The sequence below is a fragment of the Culex quinquefasciatus genome, chromosome 3, assembly GCF_015732765.1.
Source record: "Culex quinquefasciatus strain JHB chromosome 3, VPISU_Cqui_1.0_pri_paternal, whole genome shotgun sequence".
Taxonomy (NCBI): Eukaryota; Metazoa; Arthropoda; class Insecta; order Diptera; family Culicidae; genus Culex; species Culex quinquefasciatus.
Genome location: NC_051863.1, coordinates 25,084,188 through 25,105,414, shown reverse-complemented (window position 1 = coordinate 25,105,414; position 21,227 = coordinate 25,084,188). Strand labels below are relative to the sequence as shown.

The window sequence follows — 21,227 nt, the reverse complement described above, 5'->3', positions numbered from 1 at the left end:
TAGTTTGTTTAATATTTTATTAGTCTTAGAAAACTACCAAGCATTTCCACTAAAATTACTCCATCAAAAAGAAGTCGCGTGGTGATTTGTTTAAGGTAATTCCAACAAAAACTGAATCCATAATGGAAAAATTAATTTATCAATTTTATGACGTTCTAAAATTAAAATTTTCTTTTTTTTAGTCAATGTTTTAGATTTTTTCCAAGCTAAATTAATTCAACAGATCATAACAAAAACAAATTTCCCGGTGATTCTTTCAATTACAAACACAACGATAATCTACACACACAAACATGTGTGTGTGTGTGTGTTTGTGTGCGTTCGTTCATAACCTGGCAGAACAACACAACTACAAAACGCAGCCTAGCAAAATGTGTTACACCCTCGCGCGCACGTTTCATTCTTCAAATCATTTCTGGTTGCGGCGTTGACGTCGTCGAAGGTCGTCGTGACGGCTCGGCTTCGAAGGGCTTTTTTTCGCAGTGCAAATTTGAGTAATATGGCCTCCGTGGTGCGGGAAAATTCGCGAAAATCGAAGTAATCGCTGGAATTTGCTGGAGTGTTTGGGTTGTTGTGGTGGAAGTGGGAAAGACGTCAAAAAGTAGAAAAGAATAAAAACAAAATTTTGCAAGTGTGAAAAAATCCAGAACCAGGAAGTGTTACCAAATTTTTAGTGACAAACAGTGAAAATTTCAAGTTCAAGTGCAACGAGCTCGTAAATATTCACGTAAAAGGTAAGAATGAGTAAACAATACAGTGATTACAACATCTGCTTGATGACGTTTTTACGTAAAAAATTTCGCAGTTATCATTGCGAAGGGCCTAACAGATAATTGCGCATGAACAAAATAAAGATAGCGACTTTAGGTATCTGAGTTGAAGAGCTTAAAAGTGAACTGAAATTATTGTAATTTTGCAATTCGACTTTTCTTTGTATTGTTTTTTTTTTATTTGGAAGAAACCTTGTTCATCCATTCCCTACGTCATCATTAGTTTTTTCCATACAAGTTTCCATACAATTTTGGGGGCTGATCATACAAAATGAGTTTGTAAATGTAAGCAATTTTGTATCTCGAGAGGGAATTTTCTGATCAATTTAATGTTTTCGCTAAAGTTGTAGGTTACGGTTAGGACATTTCTGAAAAAATAGGTTAAAAATCCTATTTGGTTATTTTGCTTTTTATGACTTAAAGATGAATTTCCATAACACATATTTTTGAAATTTTCATATGGTTTAGGCGACTAAAAAATACAGTTTTTGAATCATAGTTCGGTCAAAATCCGTTTAGTAGATATGAATTGAAAAAAACAGTGTTTTTTTTTTGCAAATAATGTCTATTTTTAGACAACATACAAAAATGAAATATGAAAATTCAAAAATCTGTATCATTTAAAGGAATTATTTGATCGATTTGGTGCCTTCGGCAAAGTACACGGTAAAAAAAATGCTGACTTTTTATTTCACTTTTTGTAACTAAAACTTGATTTGCAAAAAAAAACACTAAATATTTTTATTTATTTTTTTATTTTCTGATATGTTTTAGGGGACATCAAATGAAACTTTTCAAAAATTTCCAGAACGGGCAAAAAATCTTTGACCGAGTATGAATTTTTGAATCAATGCTGATTTTTTTCAAAAAAATCGAAATATTGGTCGCAACAATTTTTAACTTCATTTTTCGTGTTTGCCCACGATCGGAAAAAAATATTTTTGAAAAGCTGAAAAAATTCTCTATATTTTGTTTTTTTAAGCTTTGTTGTTAGAACCCTTAGTTGCTGAGATATTGCCATGCAAAGATTTAGAATCAGGAAAATTGATGTTTTCGATTTTCAATGTCAAAATATGAAACATTCGTGGAATTTTCCAATCTTTTCGAAAACAATGTTTTATTCTTTTTTTTTTTAATCAAGACTAACATTTCAAAAAGGCCAAACATTCCATATTACGAGAGAAACATTCAATATATAACACAATTCGAAAACAAAAAAAAGGTTTTTTCGTGTACTTTTTTTCTGAAACATCCTAATCATAACCTACAACTTTGCCGAAGACACCAAATTGATCAAAAATCCCTTTCCAAGATAAAGAATTTCAAACATTAACACACCCATTTTGTACGACCAGCCTCCAAAGTTGTATGGAGACTTGTATGGAAAAACTAATGATGCAAAATGACTTCTTTCACATAGGGAATACATAGAGATGAAAATTAAAAAATCGTGAGAAAAATTCTGGATAACTACTTAATTATCATTTAAAAAAATTGCACTGGAAACTCAAACTCTTGTTAATTCCGGGTGATAGATTTCTATCTTTCTGTAAAATATGTACAAAAGGTCTACGTTCTACGCATAACTGTCCCATTTATTTAAGATTTTTTTTAATGATTTTGCCTTCCTCACTAAGGTAAGGCTATAATCCTGCTCGAAAAATGAACTTTTGAAAACAGCTCGTAGACCTATATTCATGTATACCAATCGACTCAGAATCGAAAACTGAACAAATGTCTGTGCGTGTGTGTGTGTATGTGCACATCCGTGGAACTCTGAACAAATTTCTGCTCAAAAAGTGTGACGAGAAATCAGTTCATTAGTGTTCTACGATAAATTTGTCCTGGATGATTTCTCAGCACACTACGATCTCATAAAAAAAAATGTATACCAGTTAGACTGACATTCGTGGCAACGAATCAAAACAAACAAGCTCATCACGATTTGCACCTTTTTATCAACTAAAAATTGAGTGAAAATGTGTTTCCGTTAAACTGGCTATCACACGCAATGTTAAGCGTTTTGCGTTTTGCGTCTTCCATAAACAACCATCTTAACAAGAGTACAGATTGAAAGTTAAAAAAAAACTTGGCCTGGACAACAGAAGTGATCACTTGGAGGCACATTTAAAATTGCTTCATTGAACCACTTGTTTTCAAATAACTACCGTACCTTTCAAGCGTAATGTTTATTTCAGTTCAACTTATGTCTTCTTCGTACAAGATTCATAAAAATAATGCTCGTAACAAATCCAACTATCCCCAACCACCGGAAAATAATCCATTCAGATGGCACTTCTCTGGTTCTCGATCAAGTGATGTTCACACTAAACATTTTTCATCAGATTTTTTTATGGAAATCCGTTTTTTAGGACGCAATGGAATATGAACGAAAATGGTTCCTGAAGATGGACGGAAATTTGTAAACATTAGAAAATTGCTTTTTTGCATGGCCAGCTACGATATTGTTTTCTTTTATGTGTATAACAGTTTATGCCAGTTTCTATCAGTCAAGGGGGTTCTAAAGTTGTGTTTCCAGTTATTTGCTCAGGCTGGAGAAAAAATCATGCTGTTGATCAACCCCTCGGGTAAATTTATTATAAAATCTGTTATAAAAGTTGGAGCTCTCCACCGCTAGAGGCAGCACTGTATAAATCCCTCTTTTTGAATCTCAAGTTCTACCGATGTGGTATGTGTGTGCGTATTCCCCTTGGTGCTCAAAATTCTTGCCAAGTTTTCTCGGCACTGGCTGATCCGATTTGAGTCAAATAAGTTGCATTCGATCTGGTTTGGTGCCCCATACTGCACTATTGAATTGTTTGAAGATCCGATAAGTAGTTCAATAGTTAAGTAGAAAAAAGTGTCAGAGTTGCGAATCGGATCTCACATAAATGCATGTAAACTATGTCCAGACCCATCACCCGACCCATCGTTGGTTAGGTTATCAAAATACCTTTCCAACGAGTCCAAAACATTGAAGTTCTGGGAACCCTGTCTCAAGTTATGACCACTTAAGTGATATTTATGTACTTTTTTGATGCCGGATCTCACTTAAATGTACGTAAACTATGTCCGGGTCCATCATTCAACCCATCGTTGGATAGGTAATGAAAAGACCTTTCCAATGAGTCCAAAACATTGAAGATTTAGCAACCCTGTCTCAAGTTATGACCGCTTAAGTGATATTTATGTACTTTTTTAATGCCGGATCTCACTTATATGTATGTAAACAATGTCCAGATCCATTATCCAATCCATCGTTGGATAGGTCATCAAAAGACCTTTCCAATGAGTCCAAAACATTGAAGATCTGATAACGCTCAGTCTCAAGGTATGACCGTTTAAGTGACGTTTGTGTATTTCTTTATTGAGAAACGAGCCTTACCTGACAAACTTCGTTCTGCCTTTTTTCGTTTGTTGACGTTTTTGACTTTTTTTGGCTTATTCAGCCTCCTGTGATCAAAACTTGATTCTAACCTTTCCCATAAAATCTGCAAATTTTCCGGAATCGGTTCTAGAGTAGCCAAAGTTGTAACTTTTTGGCGTAGGAACTTTCCTTGGACTCACGAACTTACCATTCGAACCCAACGCAACAAAGAGCACCTCGAGCGGACGTTCCGTGTTGAATTGATTCGCGTTCGAACAAAACCGTCGAAATTTTGTATATATATAGAAGAAAGATAGAATTTGTGTCAAAACCCATCACATCACCAAATGTTGGTAAAAAGTGAGGAAGGCAACAACCACATAGGTGGATTAAGTTAGTTTTTAAGTTTATTTTGATGTAAACTTTAAAAAAAACTCACGTAAAATCCAGTACAGTTATCCGAAGGCCCTGGAAAAATTTCGCTTAGGATAATCGAATTTTGTCTAATTTTTGATTGTCGAGCATAAGTATGACCCCTAGACTACGCTAAAATGATTTAGAATTTTTGAATCGAAGATGGCAGCCAAAATGACGGTGATGTGATATTGAAAAAAATGCATTTCATTTTTAAATAGGCAATCAACAACTCAAATTTGACTAAAATGGGGTCGTAAAACTCGAATTTTATGTGAAAAAAATTGAAAAAAAAAGAAAAAAATGATTATTCGAAGTCCGATACAAACCTTCGGATAATCGAAACTTACACTTCAACGCATAATTGGGTTATAAATAAGGGTAAAAAATTTCTAACTGGGGCAAATAGAGACATATAGTAACGAGCTCATATTTGGGGTTTAGGCTTCGAACTATTCAACTTGTCTGAAGGGTCAATAAAACCTCAAAGAAGTCAATTCGAGCCTTGGTCTGCCTGGAACTTAAACTGAGGAAAGAGTATGCTCTCCAGTACCTGTCGTAACATTCGATTGCGGCAGGATCGTAAGAAGTTCTTGGCATACAAATTTACCTGTAGGAATCCACCAGCCAAAGGCATGTGTTTTCTCGTATTTAGACATATATGCGCAGTGCAATAATTACGCCTCTAACGAGACTTCTAGTACAGTTCCGACACTGTCAAAGAGCACGCAAAGTGTACAATTTGCTCTTTTTGTTTGGATTCTTTAGATGATTTTATAGTACGTAAAGTGCATGTTGTGTACAGTTTAAGGTGCAGACAGGAGAGAATCTGACTTGAGACAAGCAAGGTTTATTTTTAAAAAAGTTTCAGAAAAGAGAAGCTGCGAGAGGTATCTGAGAACGAAAGAGTCTCTGTGTTGATATTTTGTGCTGAACTAAGATTAATGAATTGTGGTAGAAAGTATTTTGGTGTCACTTTTATGGTAGAGCGCAAACAGTGGTAATTTGAGCAATTTTTTCAAGGCTTTACTTTTTCATCAAGTGAAGAACACAATACAATCAGGGTTTTCTTAAGTACTCAGATGATCTGTTAACCTGAACTTGTAACATAATTCTGCATAGTTCCACTATTCACATCGCTACCCTACGGATGGCCCCACGCAAGATTTAAATTTAAACGCGAACTCTCTGTTTGACTCTCACACTAATGTTTTAATTTGATTTTTTGTATCTTTTCCTACAGAGAGAAGAACCAACCGCAGCCATGGACCCGGTCGTGGGAGAGGACACCGCCGCCGGTAACACTCTGAGCGCAGACGAGCTCGAGAGTTGGACCCTGCTAGACAGTTCGCCCCGGCGATCGCCCAATCCGGTCCAGACTATGGACTCCAAGCGGAAGGATCACCCTAGTCGGGTGGAGGACGAGGAAGAAGAAGAGGACGTTTCTGAGGCGGAAAGTGCATCCGAAGAAGAAGAAGCGGCAGCAAACGAAGCAGACCAGGAACAAGAGGAAAAAGTAGAAGAGGTAGTTAGTGTCAAGGAGAAGACCAGCCGCGTTGAAGTGGTCCAGGAGAAGGGGCCTGCTGCACGTGACACCCGGCAGGATGAAGCCGTCCAGAAGAAGAAGAAGAAGCATCGGAAGAAGCGCACCGACAGTGAACCAAGCGTCGAGTGAGTATTTGCGTGCAAAACTCTCTTCGGGAATAATTGCACGACGGCACGAAAAGAGTATAGTGTGCACTCGGTTCTTTCTATTTACGGCACTAAAACCCCCCGGTGGAAAACAAGACAAAGTCAAGGGCCACGCGGAAGTTGTTGACGGGAGCTTTGAACTATGTGGTTAATGGCGGTGGAGCACATGGGAAGGGAGGCATGTCTTTACCAGAGTTTGTCAGCTGGATAAAGGATGGTATTTTTACAATTTCAAATGCCAGACAAATGGCATTTTCCTGTATCTGCTTTTAAAACTTCGGAGCACTGCAATTTCTGTTCTTATTGGTTTTATGTTTTTTTTTATCTTTGTAGGGGCCTCCCCTAAGATCAATAAGCCTTTAGCCGCGTGGCCACTCAAGTCAGGAATTTGTCAAAATCCACGAAAAATCGAAACATCAAACAATAGCAAAGCCAAATATGAAAAACGAGCTTAATTTCTACGATTACATCAGCGTAAAGTTATAATTCTGTTTCATTTCGTCACATTGCTTGAATATTTGAAAACCGAACTTTAGTTTTTCGTTAAATATTTTAAATTTTAAACTAAATTCATTAAGTCATTTCCAATATTGATTCCAAATGTATGTTTACCTTAAATTTTTGTGTGATTTTCAGTTATCGGAAAACTTAAATATCAAACAAAATCCAAACGTTTTTTGTTCTAAATGAAACACTTTATGCTTTGAAAATAATTAAACTGCAAATAAGGATAGAACAAATTTAAATTAATGTTTTTGTCCCTAAGCTGTGGACAGTATATTAATAAATTTATGAAAATATCTTGTATCAAAGTTCAACGTCTGTTAAAATTTCTCATTTTTTTATGTTTCAGAAGCCTTCATTTGATAAGAAATTATAATTTGGATTGACTTAATTTAATTAAAAAAATAGTTTGAGTTAATACAAATATGTTTAAACATATTTTGTCTATAAGCATTCGTATAAAATTAGCGGTAAAATATTAAGTGTTATCAAACTGGATTTTCAATGCAGAAAAAAAACATTTAAATAACGTCATGATTCGAATTCCCGGACGCTTCGAAACCCGGACACCTCATCTTGTTTTATAAATTATTTAGATACAAGTTCGCGTTATTAATGTCACAACTGTGTTATTGGATGAATTCTAACACCAACTTTCGTTTATAGTTTGTTTGAACGCTGTAGTTTATGCCAAAACAATCAAACACAGTGAAATTATAAGTTTGCCAAAAATTCGAAACATTTCACTGAAATATTTCAGAGGCGTCCGAAGCACTGGGAAGGCAAAGCAGAAATTTATGGTTTTGATTTTCTTAAATTCTAGCAAATTATTGTATAAAATATCGATTGTTTTGATATAAACAGCTTATTTGAGACCTAAAGAATGCTATTCACTAACATTTCAGTCCAAATTTGTACGATTCATAAGCAAAATAGAGTGTCCGGGATTCGAAGCAAAAGTGTCTGGATTTCGAATCAGGTTTTATCAGTGTCCGGGATTCGAAGCACAACAAGTCATTTTAATTTTAAAATTCTGATGAAAAATTGCTAAAAAAAAGACATATTTTGCAAACATTTTCCTAAAACTGACTGTTTATACTATATCCTGATGATATTTCTACATTTCCAACTTATTAAATATTTTTTTTGCCAGCTATAACAAAAAGTGTATGCTACTAAGTGTCCGGATTTCGAAACGTGACGTTACTGGCAACTCGATAAATTGACATTAATTCAAAAATTTAATATCGAAAATAAAAAATATATATTGGTAAAATCATCATTTAAACGAATTAAAAGATATTTTAAAATTATAATTGAAAAAATAATAGCAATAATCATGTGTAGAGCGTTCTTTGATAATAAATATAAAGATTTAAAATGAAATTTAAAATTTTGCTGTCTTTTACTTTTTGTCAGAACCTTTTTCATTGCTGGTTGAAAGGAAGGTTCAAAAAACTTATTTTTTGGCAATTTTATAAATAAGGTTTGAAATTATAGGCAATTGTTAAGCTTCGGTTTTTTTTAAAGACTCTGAATAAAAATTATGCTTCAATTTTTTAAGTGAAGTTTTTTAGGAACTTATTGCGAAGTTTAGTTTTTACTAAAACTTCATAAAAAGTTTTTTATTTGAAATCAGTCTTCAAGTCAGAAATGCCTATTATTTGAGGTTCTGGAAAAGTCAGGAAAAAGTAGGGAATTTGAAAATTAGATTTGAGTGGTCACCCTGCTTTTTGTGTCTTTGGTTCACCCATACAAAAATGGTACGTAAACATTCAAAAATCTTTATCTGGTGGAGGGATTTTTTGATCGATTTAGTATCTAGCCAAACTTTTGAAAATGGCGAATAATTTAAATAAATATAGTTTTGCCTTGCTTCGGTTTAAAACGACAAAATAAGCATTCTGGAATCATTTTCTCTAAAAACTTGTCTAGAGATACGCCACGTTCAAATATTAGCCTAGAACAGTTAAAGTGAGCGTGCTGCGAAAGCCGTCACGAAATAGTAGTTTATGCAACAAGTTGCAAAAAGAGGATTTTTTCAGCACGAGTCGTACATTTATTCAACGAGGTTCACCGAGTTGGATAGATACGAAGAGTGCTGAAAAAATCAAGTTTTGCAATGAGTTCCATACAACATTTTTTGCAATTCCAAAAAACACACACTGAGTGAAATTTTAAGTCAAATTTTCGTGTGTTTTGTCAATACATCGTTTAAATAAAAAAAAATGTTGAAAAGTGTTACTTTTCAGCATTTATTTTGAAAAGTGTTGCTATTCGATTCTGTTAATTTTTGGTACAGAAAAGTAGGCTATTTCGTCGTTCAAGAATGACAGGAAAAGTGAGTAGGGGAAGGTGGGGCAAGACGACCATATGGGGCAAGAGGAATAATCGCTCGTACAGCCGTATTTTTTACAATTTCGATTATTTCCAGTATGAGGATTTGTTGCTAGCAATGCAATTAGCTGATTCTACTAGCACATAACCGCCAAAACGACGTAAACGCCACGGGGCATAAGATTTAATGAAGTTATTTTCAAAACCTTTGTTTCCTTATAATATTTGGAAAGTACAAAATAAGGCTTATGGTTCGTTTTAAGGCTCATTTTATCAAAATGTTATTTTCCCTAGATCAGTAGTGTCCCTACCAATTACTTGCACCTATTACAAAGTATGATTTAACTTTTGGTTATTTTTGTTGAGAGCTTTTAAAAATCTTGTTCAGATGGGGCAAGTGTACCATATGGATTTTTAGTATGGAAAAAATACGAATTGCTGCAACAACATATTTTATTGAGAAATAAATACATAAAAGTACTTAAAAACTGATAAACAATTATTTAAAAAAAATCCATACAAAAAATAGTGATATTATGAAAATTTAGTATTAATCATCTAAGTAATAGTTTTTTTCGTAAAAACGATCAAGTTTTTAGTAAAATATTATTATTTAATCTAAAAATTGAAGAAACGTTTCAAATACATTCTAATCTGAGGTATCTAAGTGATAACAGTTCAATTGTTAGCAAATTAACATGTTGTTTCATGCATTGTTCCTCTTGCTCCAAAGCGTTGTTCGTCTTGCCCCACTAATTGAGTAGAACGTACGGAAAATCAAAAATTTTAAAATCAATTTTTTACATTAAAAAACAGGATTTTTTAAAAACTTGTTCTATCAAAGTCTTTGTCAAGACCTGGAATAAGATGATTATAAAAAAACAGACAGATTTTTTAACGTTTTAATGGGTTTTAACGAGCATTTCCTTAGCTTGTTACACTTGCCTCACTTTCCCCTAGTTTCACGACGGAATTGCAAAAAAAAGATTTCCATGCTTTTTAACTGGGCTACGGCCCAGTTATCGAGCGCCCAGCTAAACAACGCCCAGTTACCGAACAAAAATGTTTTGAAGGAAACCATTAAAAAATAGTTACACGTAAAACATCTTTTCCGTATTTTAAATCAACTTAAAAAAAAAACAAACACACTTTGTAAGGGCACTTCTAATAAAAAATTGTCTTTCTTTAGTTCTAACTGATAACCTACAACTTTGCCGAAGACACCAAATCGATCCGAAATTTTTTCCAAGAGATAAAAATATATTTGTATGGCCAGCTGCCTAAATTGTATAGAGTCTTATGGGTGAACCAATGACACAAAATGGCTTCTTTGGTCATGAAACGTCTCCTTCAAAAACACAAAAATAAAAAAATGCATGCAATTGGCCAACTTCGTATAGAATTGCTCTGGGGTGTTATCGGGGTTTGTTGGATTTGGAATTTCATGTGATCATACCCTAAACCGCATTGTTCAACTTGGGCCGACCGCCTTAAAACAGTCAGTCTGCCAATTATTTACAGTCCTTATCGATCCAGGGTGTATCCCAAATGTACAAAATGGGCATCCAAAACAAGAAGCTGTGTGTACGCCTCCTCGCCTAATAACCCAAAACGAGACGTTTCTTATCTCGCCGCGCACCGCCACACGACCTTTGCGCGTGCGCTTCCGCCTTCGTGCACGCCTTTGTTGATCTTTCCGATAATAGATCCCGTGTCCCACAAGGCCACCCACAACACAACACGTTACACAACCATTCCGAAACGCAAACACCGAATCCGGTTATCTCTAACGCGCGGGGTTTGTCTTTCTTTTCCCCAGATCCCAGGACGACGACGGATGCTCCTCGGACGGCATCAGCGTGATAAGCGAAAGCGATGGGTCCGAGACCCGGGTCGCCCGGGCACGTGATCAACGGAAGGTGCACCTCGCCAAGGGCATCCGGTTGGAACCGGTGGTGACGCCGCTTGACTTGAAGGAGCAGCAGCAGCTGAGTCGGGATGACGCGAGCAAGCAGTTGGTTCGGGAAGACGCGATCGTTCCCTGGGGAGGCGTTAACAGGACGTCGGTGGTCGTGTTGGGGATGGTTGTAACGGCGATCGTCGCCGTTTTGGTGGGGAATTCCCGGCTGCACACGAATCGAGTTGATGAGTTCAGCTTCCAGCACGAGCAGCGGATATCCGAGCTGGAGTTGGAGAATAACATCCTGAAGAACGAGATGAACAAGCTGAAGCATTTGTACACGCGATCCGAGCTGGACGAGCAGGTTCAGCAAGCGGACACCGAGTGGGCCAAGGTGCTGGATGAAAAGCTAGCTGAAGAGCAAGAACGAGCGCAACCCGAACCGGAACCGGAGCCTGAGCCGGAATCGCCAGCGGGAGAACCGCTAAAGTTCCGCAAGGTTCCACCCCAGGACGAGGACGTCAAGCACAATGTCGTTTGGTCCGGTGACGATGGCCAACCGATGCTGATCGCGGACAAGGACTACGTGCTGCCCGATTTCTGCTTCAACAAGGACGCCGTCCAGGACGATCTGTTTTCCGAGTATTCCGGCAAATATTGCGACATCAAGAAGCGCAAGATCGAAGCCAAGCAGCGCAAGGCGGAGTTTGCCCGGAAGAACCACAAACGATACCGCGACGAGCCGAAGGACTACTCCAAGTACATCATCCCAACCAAGGAGGAGATCGACGAGTACCAACGACAAGCCACGGCCACCCCTCCAAAACCCCCGTCCCTCTCGCCCTTCGACTTTGACTACCAGAAGGCGTTCGAAACCATCAAGGAGGAAGGTGCCGTCATCGTCGACAGTCTCGTAGCCATCCTAGACCTGGACCCCGAACCGGAGTACCTCCCAACCCCATCCCCATCCGCCTCCTCCCTCGAATCAGCGTCCTACCAAGCGGACGACGAGGCCAGCCCCAGCCCAACGCCCAGCACGGACAGTGTTCCGTCCGGAATCCGCTGGGAATCGTTCCCGCCCTGGGTGAGGGAAAAGTACGAAAGCCAGCCGGAAATGCACGCCAAGCTGCGCCACAAGGAGTCGCTGCTGTGGGACTGGGAGCGCAAGAAGAACGAGTTTTTGCACCAGGTTGGGCTGGAAACGCTCGAGGAGGTGGGCCGGAAGTCGGAGGATGAGCTGCGGCAGCGCAGGGATGAGTACAAGAGTAAGGGAAGGCAGCAGGGCCAGTCGGGAGAGTGGCGAAAGGAGGAGCACCAGTACAAGGAGAGGAAGCATGACGGACGGAAGGAGGAGTTCCGTGAGAAGAAGTACGACGAGCGGAAGGGAGGAAAGGAGCGGTACGAGGAGAGGAAGGAGTGGAACGATCGGTCGAGGGGAAGTGGTGAAAATAGGTGAGTTTGATCATTTGTTTTGATGTAGCTTTTAGACATTTTTTGAAAATTGATCAAAATTTGGCTTGTGCTGCATCAGGAATCGGCATTAACATTTTTTCAAGTATGTATATAGATTTTAATTAATTGTTCCCACTTTTTCCTATAATTTTTGTATCAAAAGTAATCTTCAAGGCAAAAAGACGAAGAACAAGAGAGTAACGAGAGTTACTCTCGTTTCTCTCAGGAATTATCTTATTTTGCTTCACTTTATTTTCTCTCTATCCATTGTTTACAGAACAAAAACGAGAGTTTGTCTCTTACTCACTGTCTTAGCTCCTTTAATAAAAAAAAAGTTTCGCTGCTTTCAATTTTTATTTATTCATTATTTTTATAAAGGGCTCTGGCACAGCCATTCTTATGATAAAAAAAAACCATTTTTATTATTAGTTTTTTCATACAAGCCTCCATATAATTATCTAAATATAAAAAAAGAAGTTCTATTGCTTTTTTGTCTTGTTTAATCCGTTCAACTTTCGAACAAATTGGTAATCCATAATTTTACACTTGCATTTCTGGTTCCTCGATACAAGATCCTACAAACATTTTGGGACTGTCCACAAAAAATTGCTATGCAAATACAGTCGACTCTCTGGCTGTCGATCTGCTCGATATCAATATTTCTCCATCTACCGATGAATTCTTCAGTCCCTTCAAACTACATACTTCGATTATCTTCATTCCTCGATATTTTCTCTAGCTTGAAGGATTTCTTCCTCGACGGTCCCTTGGATTCTGTTTGCCTTAGAAATCTCTTCCGGTTGTCAATAATTTTACATTCTCATGGCTTGCATAGACATTTTCCTTTGCAAAACGAAGTTTGAAGGGTGTCTGACATTTGTTTGTGTTTGTTTGCTGAACGTTGCCATGATTCCCTCCCATAGCTGGGTATCGCAATTCGCAATTTTCAGTGTAAGAACGGGCCTTGACCGATCTTATGCACTAGGTTCCCGACGAACACGCACTGCCCTTACACCTACATCTCACCCTTGCTCTGAGTCAGTACGAGCAGCACGCTAGAACACGCTTTGAGTGTTCGTGCCCTTCTTTTCCGGTTACGCATTTTAACTCGGCCGGGGGTGGTACATTACGTAGGGTTTGATGTAAGTATAAGCGCCTAACCATTTATAGTGTGCCTATCAATTTTCATTAAAGCAAAAACTGTTTTATTTTTAGTTTGAATTCAAAAACTAGTTGTTATTCTACTGTGTACTGTTTTCTCCTGAAATCTTCCCTAATGTTGAATCGTGTTAATCTGTTGCTATTTCTTCTGTCGCGGTGTTTTGTTACAATGTTTTGGACCTAAGCATGTTATTCAAAAGTTTACCAAAAGTACAATAGTAATATTTGTGTTAATCCTTTAACCATTCCATAAATTGAGTAAGGGCTCAAACCTCACTTGTTTGAAAAAAAGGGTGAAGATTGAAAACAATAGACAGTAAAAGAGAATTTATTTTATTAAAATCAAGTAGCAATAGTAAGAGAATGATGAGCGTATTTTGAAGAATAAAAATGAGAAGCTAGATGTATTAGATGTAAAATTAGACAATAGTTAATAAATAGAGATACAAAACAAGCTTAGATTATAGTAATGATAATTTATAGGACAGATAAAGAATTATTCAAATAAATAAATTCGCAATAAAATCAAAAAAGATTAGGCGAATGATATATTGACTTGATATTACTAGTACATTAAGGAAAAAGTATATTTTTAAAACAAAGTTTGTTACAGCAGTATCAATTGATAGAAAAGAGTGGAAAAGCTTTGAGAGATAAGAGAATCAAAAGTTAGTAAAATTAAAATCAAATGTTGTATTTTAAATAGAAGAATCAGTGAAGAATTGGGAATCAGAAGAGCAAAATAAAAATAGGAGAGCTGGTAGCTGAGAATGAAGAGAAGAGAAACCCCGTTGTGCGATGTTTCAGGTACATCCACAGCAGTTGACTCAACATACTGCGAATCAAAACAATACCGTCTACAATCGCAAATTACTTCCCTTTCCCACATTGTCGCGCCCCTTTCTTTTAGCCGTCTCGACTCTGACCCGCGGTGGTCAAAGGTTTACGATCCGTTTCCACAGGTCACCAGCTAGGTCATCATGAAAACCAAGCCAACGTGGAGGTAAGAAAATAGGACACTCGCAAGGAACCAGAGCTATACTGTTCTGATCAAGATAATTCGGATGATCTAACAGAACTACGGATGTAGTTAGTTACGCTCCTTCCAGGATGTTCCTTACGTGGACGTCAACCGAAGAGCACGCAACAAGGTCAGTGCCATTGCATGCTCTTAGGTATCAATCCTTGGCCTACTCCCTCCCATAGCTGAGTATCAAGAAAAAAATATTTTCAATCGAGTCATCATTTTGCATCATCGGATGCTTCTCTTCCTCGACGGTCCCTTGGATATTGACAACCAGAGAGTCGACTGTATTTGAAAATCTATATCAAGAGAAGAAATTGTTCTGATTATAATACGAACTTTTACGAAAAAAAAATTAAACTCTTCCAAAAATACTTAATTTTCAAATAAACGTTCTATCATTAAAAATGCAAATCGATAATCTGAAGGTAATGGACAAAAATTGTCAATTGTCATTTTGTGGTAAAATCATGAATAAAATAATATTAGTGATTTATGCATATTATCGAAAGAACAATTTTTGACAAAAACAACTTACTAATATAAAATCGATTCAAGAAATCGACAAGAATTTCTTGTTAAATTATGACAAATTCTTGTTAAATTATGACAAAAGCTACGGTTGTTTAACAAAACTGAATTCCAGAGTTTTTTTTCGGCGGAAAAAAATGTCTTCAACACTTGGATATTTAAAAAAAAAAATGATTGCAGATTAGATTAGAAATAATGATTGCAAAACAACTGGGCACGTGTAAAATGCATTTTAAAACACGTTTTTCATTGAAATGTTAATATCATGGCTTGTTAATAATTTTTTTAAATTTTTTTCGAATTTATTTCAATTCTAGTTTTGAATCTAACTTCTCAGAAGTCTTATATTTAGACATTTCTTAACCCGATTAAAAAAATCAGTTTTTGATCTTTAAATTAATTCAATCTTCAGGAATCAAGTTTGGCTGTATTTTTCTAACAATTTCTACATTTTAAGTAATAAATTAGTATGCAGTTATGTTTGCAATGTCCCAGACTACAACATTTTGTATTTTTTTACAATTAGGTCCTAAAATTAAGCTTGAATTTATGATATTACTGTTCACAACGATAAATCGATAAAAATAACTTCACGGCCCCTCTTTACAGAAAAGGTCCTGCTTGACAGCTCGTTTCAAGGGAACCATAGTTGATCCATCGAAAAAATGTTGTCTTGTCAATTTTTTTTTTTTTGCATTTAAATCAGGGATGCCACATTTGAAGATTTTCGAGCACAGGCTCAATGCTCAAACGTATTGTTTTGCCATGTTATTCGATGATTTTTAATTAAAATAATTACTCACGTAAAAGATAACAATGTTTAGCTTCTTTTGCCAAAAACAGATTTGTTAATAGTAGTTTATGCAACAAGTTGCAAAAAGAGGATTTTTTCAGCACGAGTCGTACATTTATCCAACGAGGTTCACCGAATTGGATAAATACGAAGAGTGCTGAAAAAATCAAGTTTTGCAACGAGTTCCATACAACCTTTTTTGCAATTTCGAAAAACACCCATTGAGTGAAATTTTATGTCAAATTTTCATGTATTTTGTCAATAAATCGTTTAAATCAAAAAAAATGTTGAAAAGTGTTGCTTTTCGAAACAAGTGCTGAAAAGTTCAACTTTTCAGCACCCATTTGAGTGCTGAAAAGTAGAACTTTTCAGCATTTATTTTGAAAAGTGTGCTATTCGATTCTGTTATTTCTGGTACAGAAAAGTAGGCTATTTCGTCGTTCAAGAATGACAGGAAAAGTAAGTAGTTTCACGACGGAATTGCAAAAAAATTATTTTGCCATCAAGTTAAACTCATTTGCGTTTTTGTGATGTGCCCGAAAATCTTCAAAATCTGGCATGCCTGATTTAAATGAAAAAGGTGATCACAAGTGGTTTGTACATACAACGGTAAAAAACACGCTTAAAAAACATTTCTGATCACTTTTTTTCATTTTAATGCAATTTTTTTTTTGACAAGACAACATTTTTTCGATGGATCGACTATGGTCCCCTTGGAACGAGCTGTCAAGTAGGAGCTTTTCTGTCAAGAAGAAACGCGAGGTAAATTTTTCGAAATTGATTTAAAAATCCATTTTAAACTTTTTGTGGTCGTACAAAGGGTCATTGTACTCAGAAAAATAAGCTTTATCGCTGTAAACAATAATATCAGCAATCTAAGCTTCAATTTAGGACCCAATTGAAGTGATGATTTTATTCTACAGTACAGACTCGATTATCCGATGTTTCGTTTATCCGAAGGTTTGTATGTGACTTCGCCGGGACCCGTGGTGTAGGGGTAAGCGTGGTTGCCTCTCACCCAGTCGGCCTGGGTTTGATCCCAGAAGGTCCCGGTGGCATTTTTCGAGACGAGATTTGTCTGATCACGCCTTCCGTCGGACGGGAAGTAAATGTTGGCCCCGGACTAACCTAAAAAAAAAGGATAGGTCGTTAGCTCAGTCCAGGTGTAGGAGTCGTCTCCCTGGGTCCTGCCTCGGTGGAGTCGCTGGTAGGCAGTTGGACTAAAAATCCAAAGGTCGTCAGTTCGAATCTCGAAGGTGTAAAAAGAGGTTTGCAATTGCCTCAACAATCAAGCCTTCGGACACTTAGTTTCGAGTAGGAATAGGACACTTAGTTTCGAGCAATCGAGAACGCCAAGGCAATGCTGTAGAGCGAATAATTTGATTTTGATTTTTTTTGTCACGAAAAAAAATCGTTTTATTTTTCGTGTTTTAAACATCAAATTCAAGTTCTGCGACTTCATTTTAGTCAAATTTCAATGGTTGATTACCTATTAAATAACAAAATGCATTTTTTCAATATTTCACCACCGCCATATTGGCCGCCATCTTGGATTTAAAATTTTTAAATCACTTTAGTGTAGTTTAGGGATCATACTTAAGCTCGATTATCAAAAATTAGAAAACGAAGAAAACAAATTTTTCGTGATTCGATTATCCGAAGCGTAATTTTTCAGAGGCTTCCGGATAATCGAGTCTGGACTGTATATCAGAAAATGACTATGACTGACTGACTAAAAATATGAGTCCAAAATGGCAAAAGGTAAAAATGATAGGTGGAGGAAGAATAAGTCAAATTCTATAAGAAGCAAATATAAAAACTAAATGTAAATTTTAATACTTATAAGGCTGGTACAAATATTTTTAATGTTTTTGTCACCCCCTTCAAAATTGGCCCGAAAAATCAGGGGGCAAAAAAAAAAATTTTACAATAAACTTCAAAATATCAATGAAAATTCAAGTGCAACCAGCTGAAATCAAATTAAAATACATTCTTCTGCCTTTAAAATCATTTTTAGCATGTTTGGGTTTATTAAAAAATCTTAAGTTTTTTTGAAAATTTTCGATGCAAAATCTTTTTTTTCGATACAATTTTTGTTTTTGTCAGATCTCAGATTTTTTGAAAACTAATGATTGCAAAACAACTGAACTAGTGTAAAATGCATTCTAAAACACTTTTTTCATTTAAATGTGAAGACTATGGCTTGTTATTAAAATTTTTATATTTTTTTATTTTTTTGCCCCCCCTTGACCTCGGCCAAGGCCGAGGGACAAAAACTTTTTTTAATATTTGCATCGGCCTAAATGGAACAAGAAAAACAAAAAAAGGATAAAAGTAAAAAAAATGTATAGCAAAATTTAAATACTTAATTTTCAACAATTTATTTACAAAAAAAAAATTTGGACATTTTGTTGTTTCATTGCCGAGATATACCTATTGAAGTTTCAAAAAATGGTTGCTACGATATCTTCTCACGGCTTTGACCAATTCAACTTCAACTGCATGATGAAGTCCAATTTAAAAATAAATCTGTAATATGCAAATTTGAGATTGTCTACGTTTCTACCCCTTGAAACGATCTCCTAAACACACAATATATTTAAATGTTTAGGTGGTTAAAATTGTAATTCTTCGATAAATATTAATTTTCGCAACTCTCTCATTCTTGTAGATCTCGTGACTACAAAGAGCAGCACCACGACAAAGATCATCAGCAGCAACCACGGAAGAACGACAGCGACAAGCACCAGAGGAAACCCGAGCACCATGGCGAATCCTCAAAGGAGTGGAAAAACAACGAATACCGCAATGATCGCTCTCGAGAAGCATCCGGCTCGGGCAAACCTTACAACAACAACAAGAAGGAAGAACGAAAGGACTCTTCCCGAGAAGACAAGAAAAACTCGGAAGAGCGTGACCACAAGAAGGACTGGAAGGAGACGGGATCTGGAGAGCAGCGGAAGAATCATTCAGGCGAACGTCGTGACGGCAAGCCACAGAACTACAAAAAGGACTGGAAGGATGGTGCCGGTGAGCGCGACGGCAAGCCGCACCACAAGAAGCAGTGGAAGGAAGCTTCCGGGGAGCATTCCGGCGAGCACGGAAAGCGGAAGAACGATCACGGAGACGACAAGCGGGGAGGAGCCAAACGGAACGGGGATCAGTGGAACTGGAGCAAAGATCACGGCGGTGAGGATCATTCCGGCGAGGGATCCTATCTGAGTCAGTATCGCGGGGAGGATCATCACAAGAAGAAGGAGCAGGAAGGGTGGAAGCATGAGGGGAAGCGGAACTACCGCGATGACGATGACGACGATGATGATGGTGACGATCATCACAAGAAGCATTACGGTGGCAAGGAAGATTATCAGCGCAAGCATCACCACAAGGATGACGATCATTGGAAGAGGAAGAAGCATCACGACGGCGACCGGAAGTGGCAGGAACACTCCCAGGAAAGGCGGCGATAAGTTGGCGTGTGATTTGTGCGGGATATCAGAAGAATGTGTGAATGAGATTTGAAGATTTTTAAAATTTACGATTGGAGAATGTGCAAAAACTTTGGATAGGAAGGAGGCGAGCTTAACCAAAAAGAACCGGAACCGAAGAGATTCCGGAAAATATATATTTTTTCTAACCATTGACAGATTATTTTTGCTGAATCACCCTGTATTATTCGTAGTTTTTATTTGATATTATAGATTTATGCTTGAATAAAAATCAAAAAGCTACGATTATCGACTACCAACCTACTAAAATAGTCAAATTTAGCTGCTAGAATAAAAACAATCGTGCTTAAAAAGTGGTTTTGAAAAATCGAAAGAAATCCAATTCGAAAATATTCCAAACTAGGTATTAAGAATTATAGCCCAACATCTGTTTCTATAAGGTTTGCCATTTCGACGTCGTCGTGCTATCTTGTCGCACCCGCCATTTTGACGTTCCGAGAAAAACGCGTTTTAATGTTTGACCTTGAATAAACAAAAACGAGAGCACGCAATGTAAACAATAACAAACACGTTTTGTTTGGCTGACCATTCTGTCCATTGTCCCGAAGTTTGGTTGAAGTTGATTGCTGGAGTCCCGAGTTATAATTACAAATGTTTACAAATGTAGTCTTACTTATACGTGCGTCAAACGCATTCTGACCTGAAATCCCTTTGGCCTTTTGTCACACTTAGATCAATTTTCAGGGAGTGACAAGATAGCACGACAAGATTGAAATTACTTTAATATGAAAAGTGACAAAAATTTTCGAAGCTTTTTTGGTTTTCATTGAATATCTCAGGATTGAAATCGAATTTTGGGGATCTGTGAAGGTCAAAAGATGTGACATTGTGAGATGCACAAAATGGCGTTCTTAACTTAATTTGGCTCAAAATGACGATTTGCAGATTAATTTCCTTTTGAAAGTCACATTTTTCTGGCCGTATCGTTACAAATTGTTTTTGCAGGCAGTAAACTAAAGAAGCTATTACACTACAGCAAACAAACAAACTCGTATACTTTTCTGTATTTGACAGTTTGCGGCAAACTCGCAAACAAGACAAAATGTATGCGGGCTGAAGTTTCTGCAAACAAACAAAGCAGGCAAACAAACAGAGCAGGAAAACTGGTAAACCGACGAAAAGTTTGTTTGTTTGTCGTAGCCTAATATGTCCTTAACATAACCTAACTTTTTAAATCTCCAAGCAAACGCCAAAACAGTACAATACCTACTGGCAGCAGGTTTTTTTCCAGATCACTTCTGCAATTTTAGAGTTGAACATTTTTAGAATTTTGGGAAATTTTATAACATGTAGAATTAAAATTTGAGGGTTAGAATTTGAAGATTTTGCTCGATTATTTGATAACTAAAAAATAAAATTTCTTATATTTTTTTGATTTTTTTAAATGCTTCATTTTTTCAAATGCTTTTTTTATAAACTGTTTCTTTTTTGCAAAAAAAAAACCGATTTTTAATATTTTTTCTGTTTTGATTTGCGAAGAATTTGAGAATTTAAGAATTTAGGAATTTAAGAATTTAAGAATTTAAGAATTTAAGAATTTAAGAATTTAAGAATTTAAGAATTTAAGAATTTAAGAATTTAAGAATTTAAGAATTTAAGAATTTAAGAATTTAAGAATTTAAGAATTTAAGAATTTAAGAATTTAAGAATTTAAGAATTTAAGAATTTAAGAATTTAAGAATTTAAGAATTTAAGAATTTAAGAATTTAAGAATTTAAGAATTTAAGAATTTAAGAATTTAAGAATTTAAGAATTTAGGAATTTAAGAATTTA

General features: G+C 36.5%; 1 protein-coding gene across 2 annotated transcripts; it reads left to right on the top strand.

Moving 5' to 3' along the window:
- The first annotated feature begins 389 nt into the window (after positions 1-389).
- LOC6041942 lies at positions 390-19,747 on the top strand. Of its 2 annotated transcripts, XM_038262643.1 has the most exons (5): positions 390-734; positions 5,795-6,222; positions 10,904-12,436; positions 18,617-18,941; positions 18,996-19,747. In XM_038262643.1, exons 2-5 carry the CDS (start codon positions 5,816-5,818, stop codon positions 19,413-19,415), a joined length of 2,685 nt encoding a protein of 894 aa, XP_038118571.1. In that variant the 5' UTR covers positions 390-734; positions 5,795-5,815; the 3' UTR covers positions 19,416-19,747. The 2 variants fall into 2 exon arrangements, with proteins under 2 accessions (XP_038118571.1, XP_038118570.1); XM_038262642.1 differs by having other exon boundaries at positions 18,617-19,747.
- Positions 19,748-21,227: the final 1,480 nt, after the last annotated feature.

Excerpts from the sequence above, each read along its gene's own strand:
- LOC6041942 (XM_038262642.1), top strand. The coding sequence starts at position 5,816 with ATGGACCCGGTCGTGGGAGAGGACACCGCCGCCGGTAACACTCTGAGC. Across the intron at positions 6,223-10,903 it reads GACAGTGAACCAAGCGTCGA|ATCCCAGGACGACGACGGAT; the intron begins GTGAGTATTTGC and ends TCTTTTCCCCAG. Across the intron at positions 12,437-18,616 it reads AGGGGAAGTGGTGAAAATAG|ATCTCGTGACTACAAAGAGC; the intron begins GTGAGTTTGATC and ends TCATTCTTGTAG.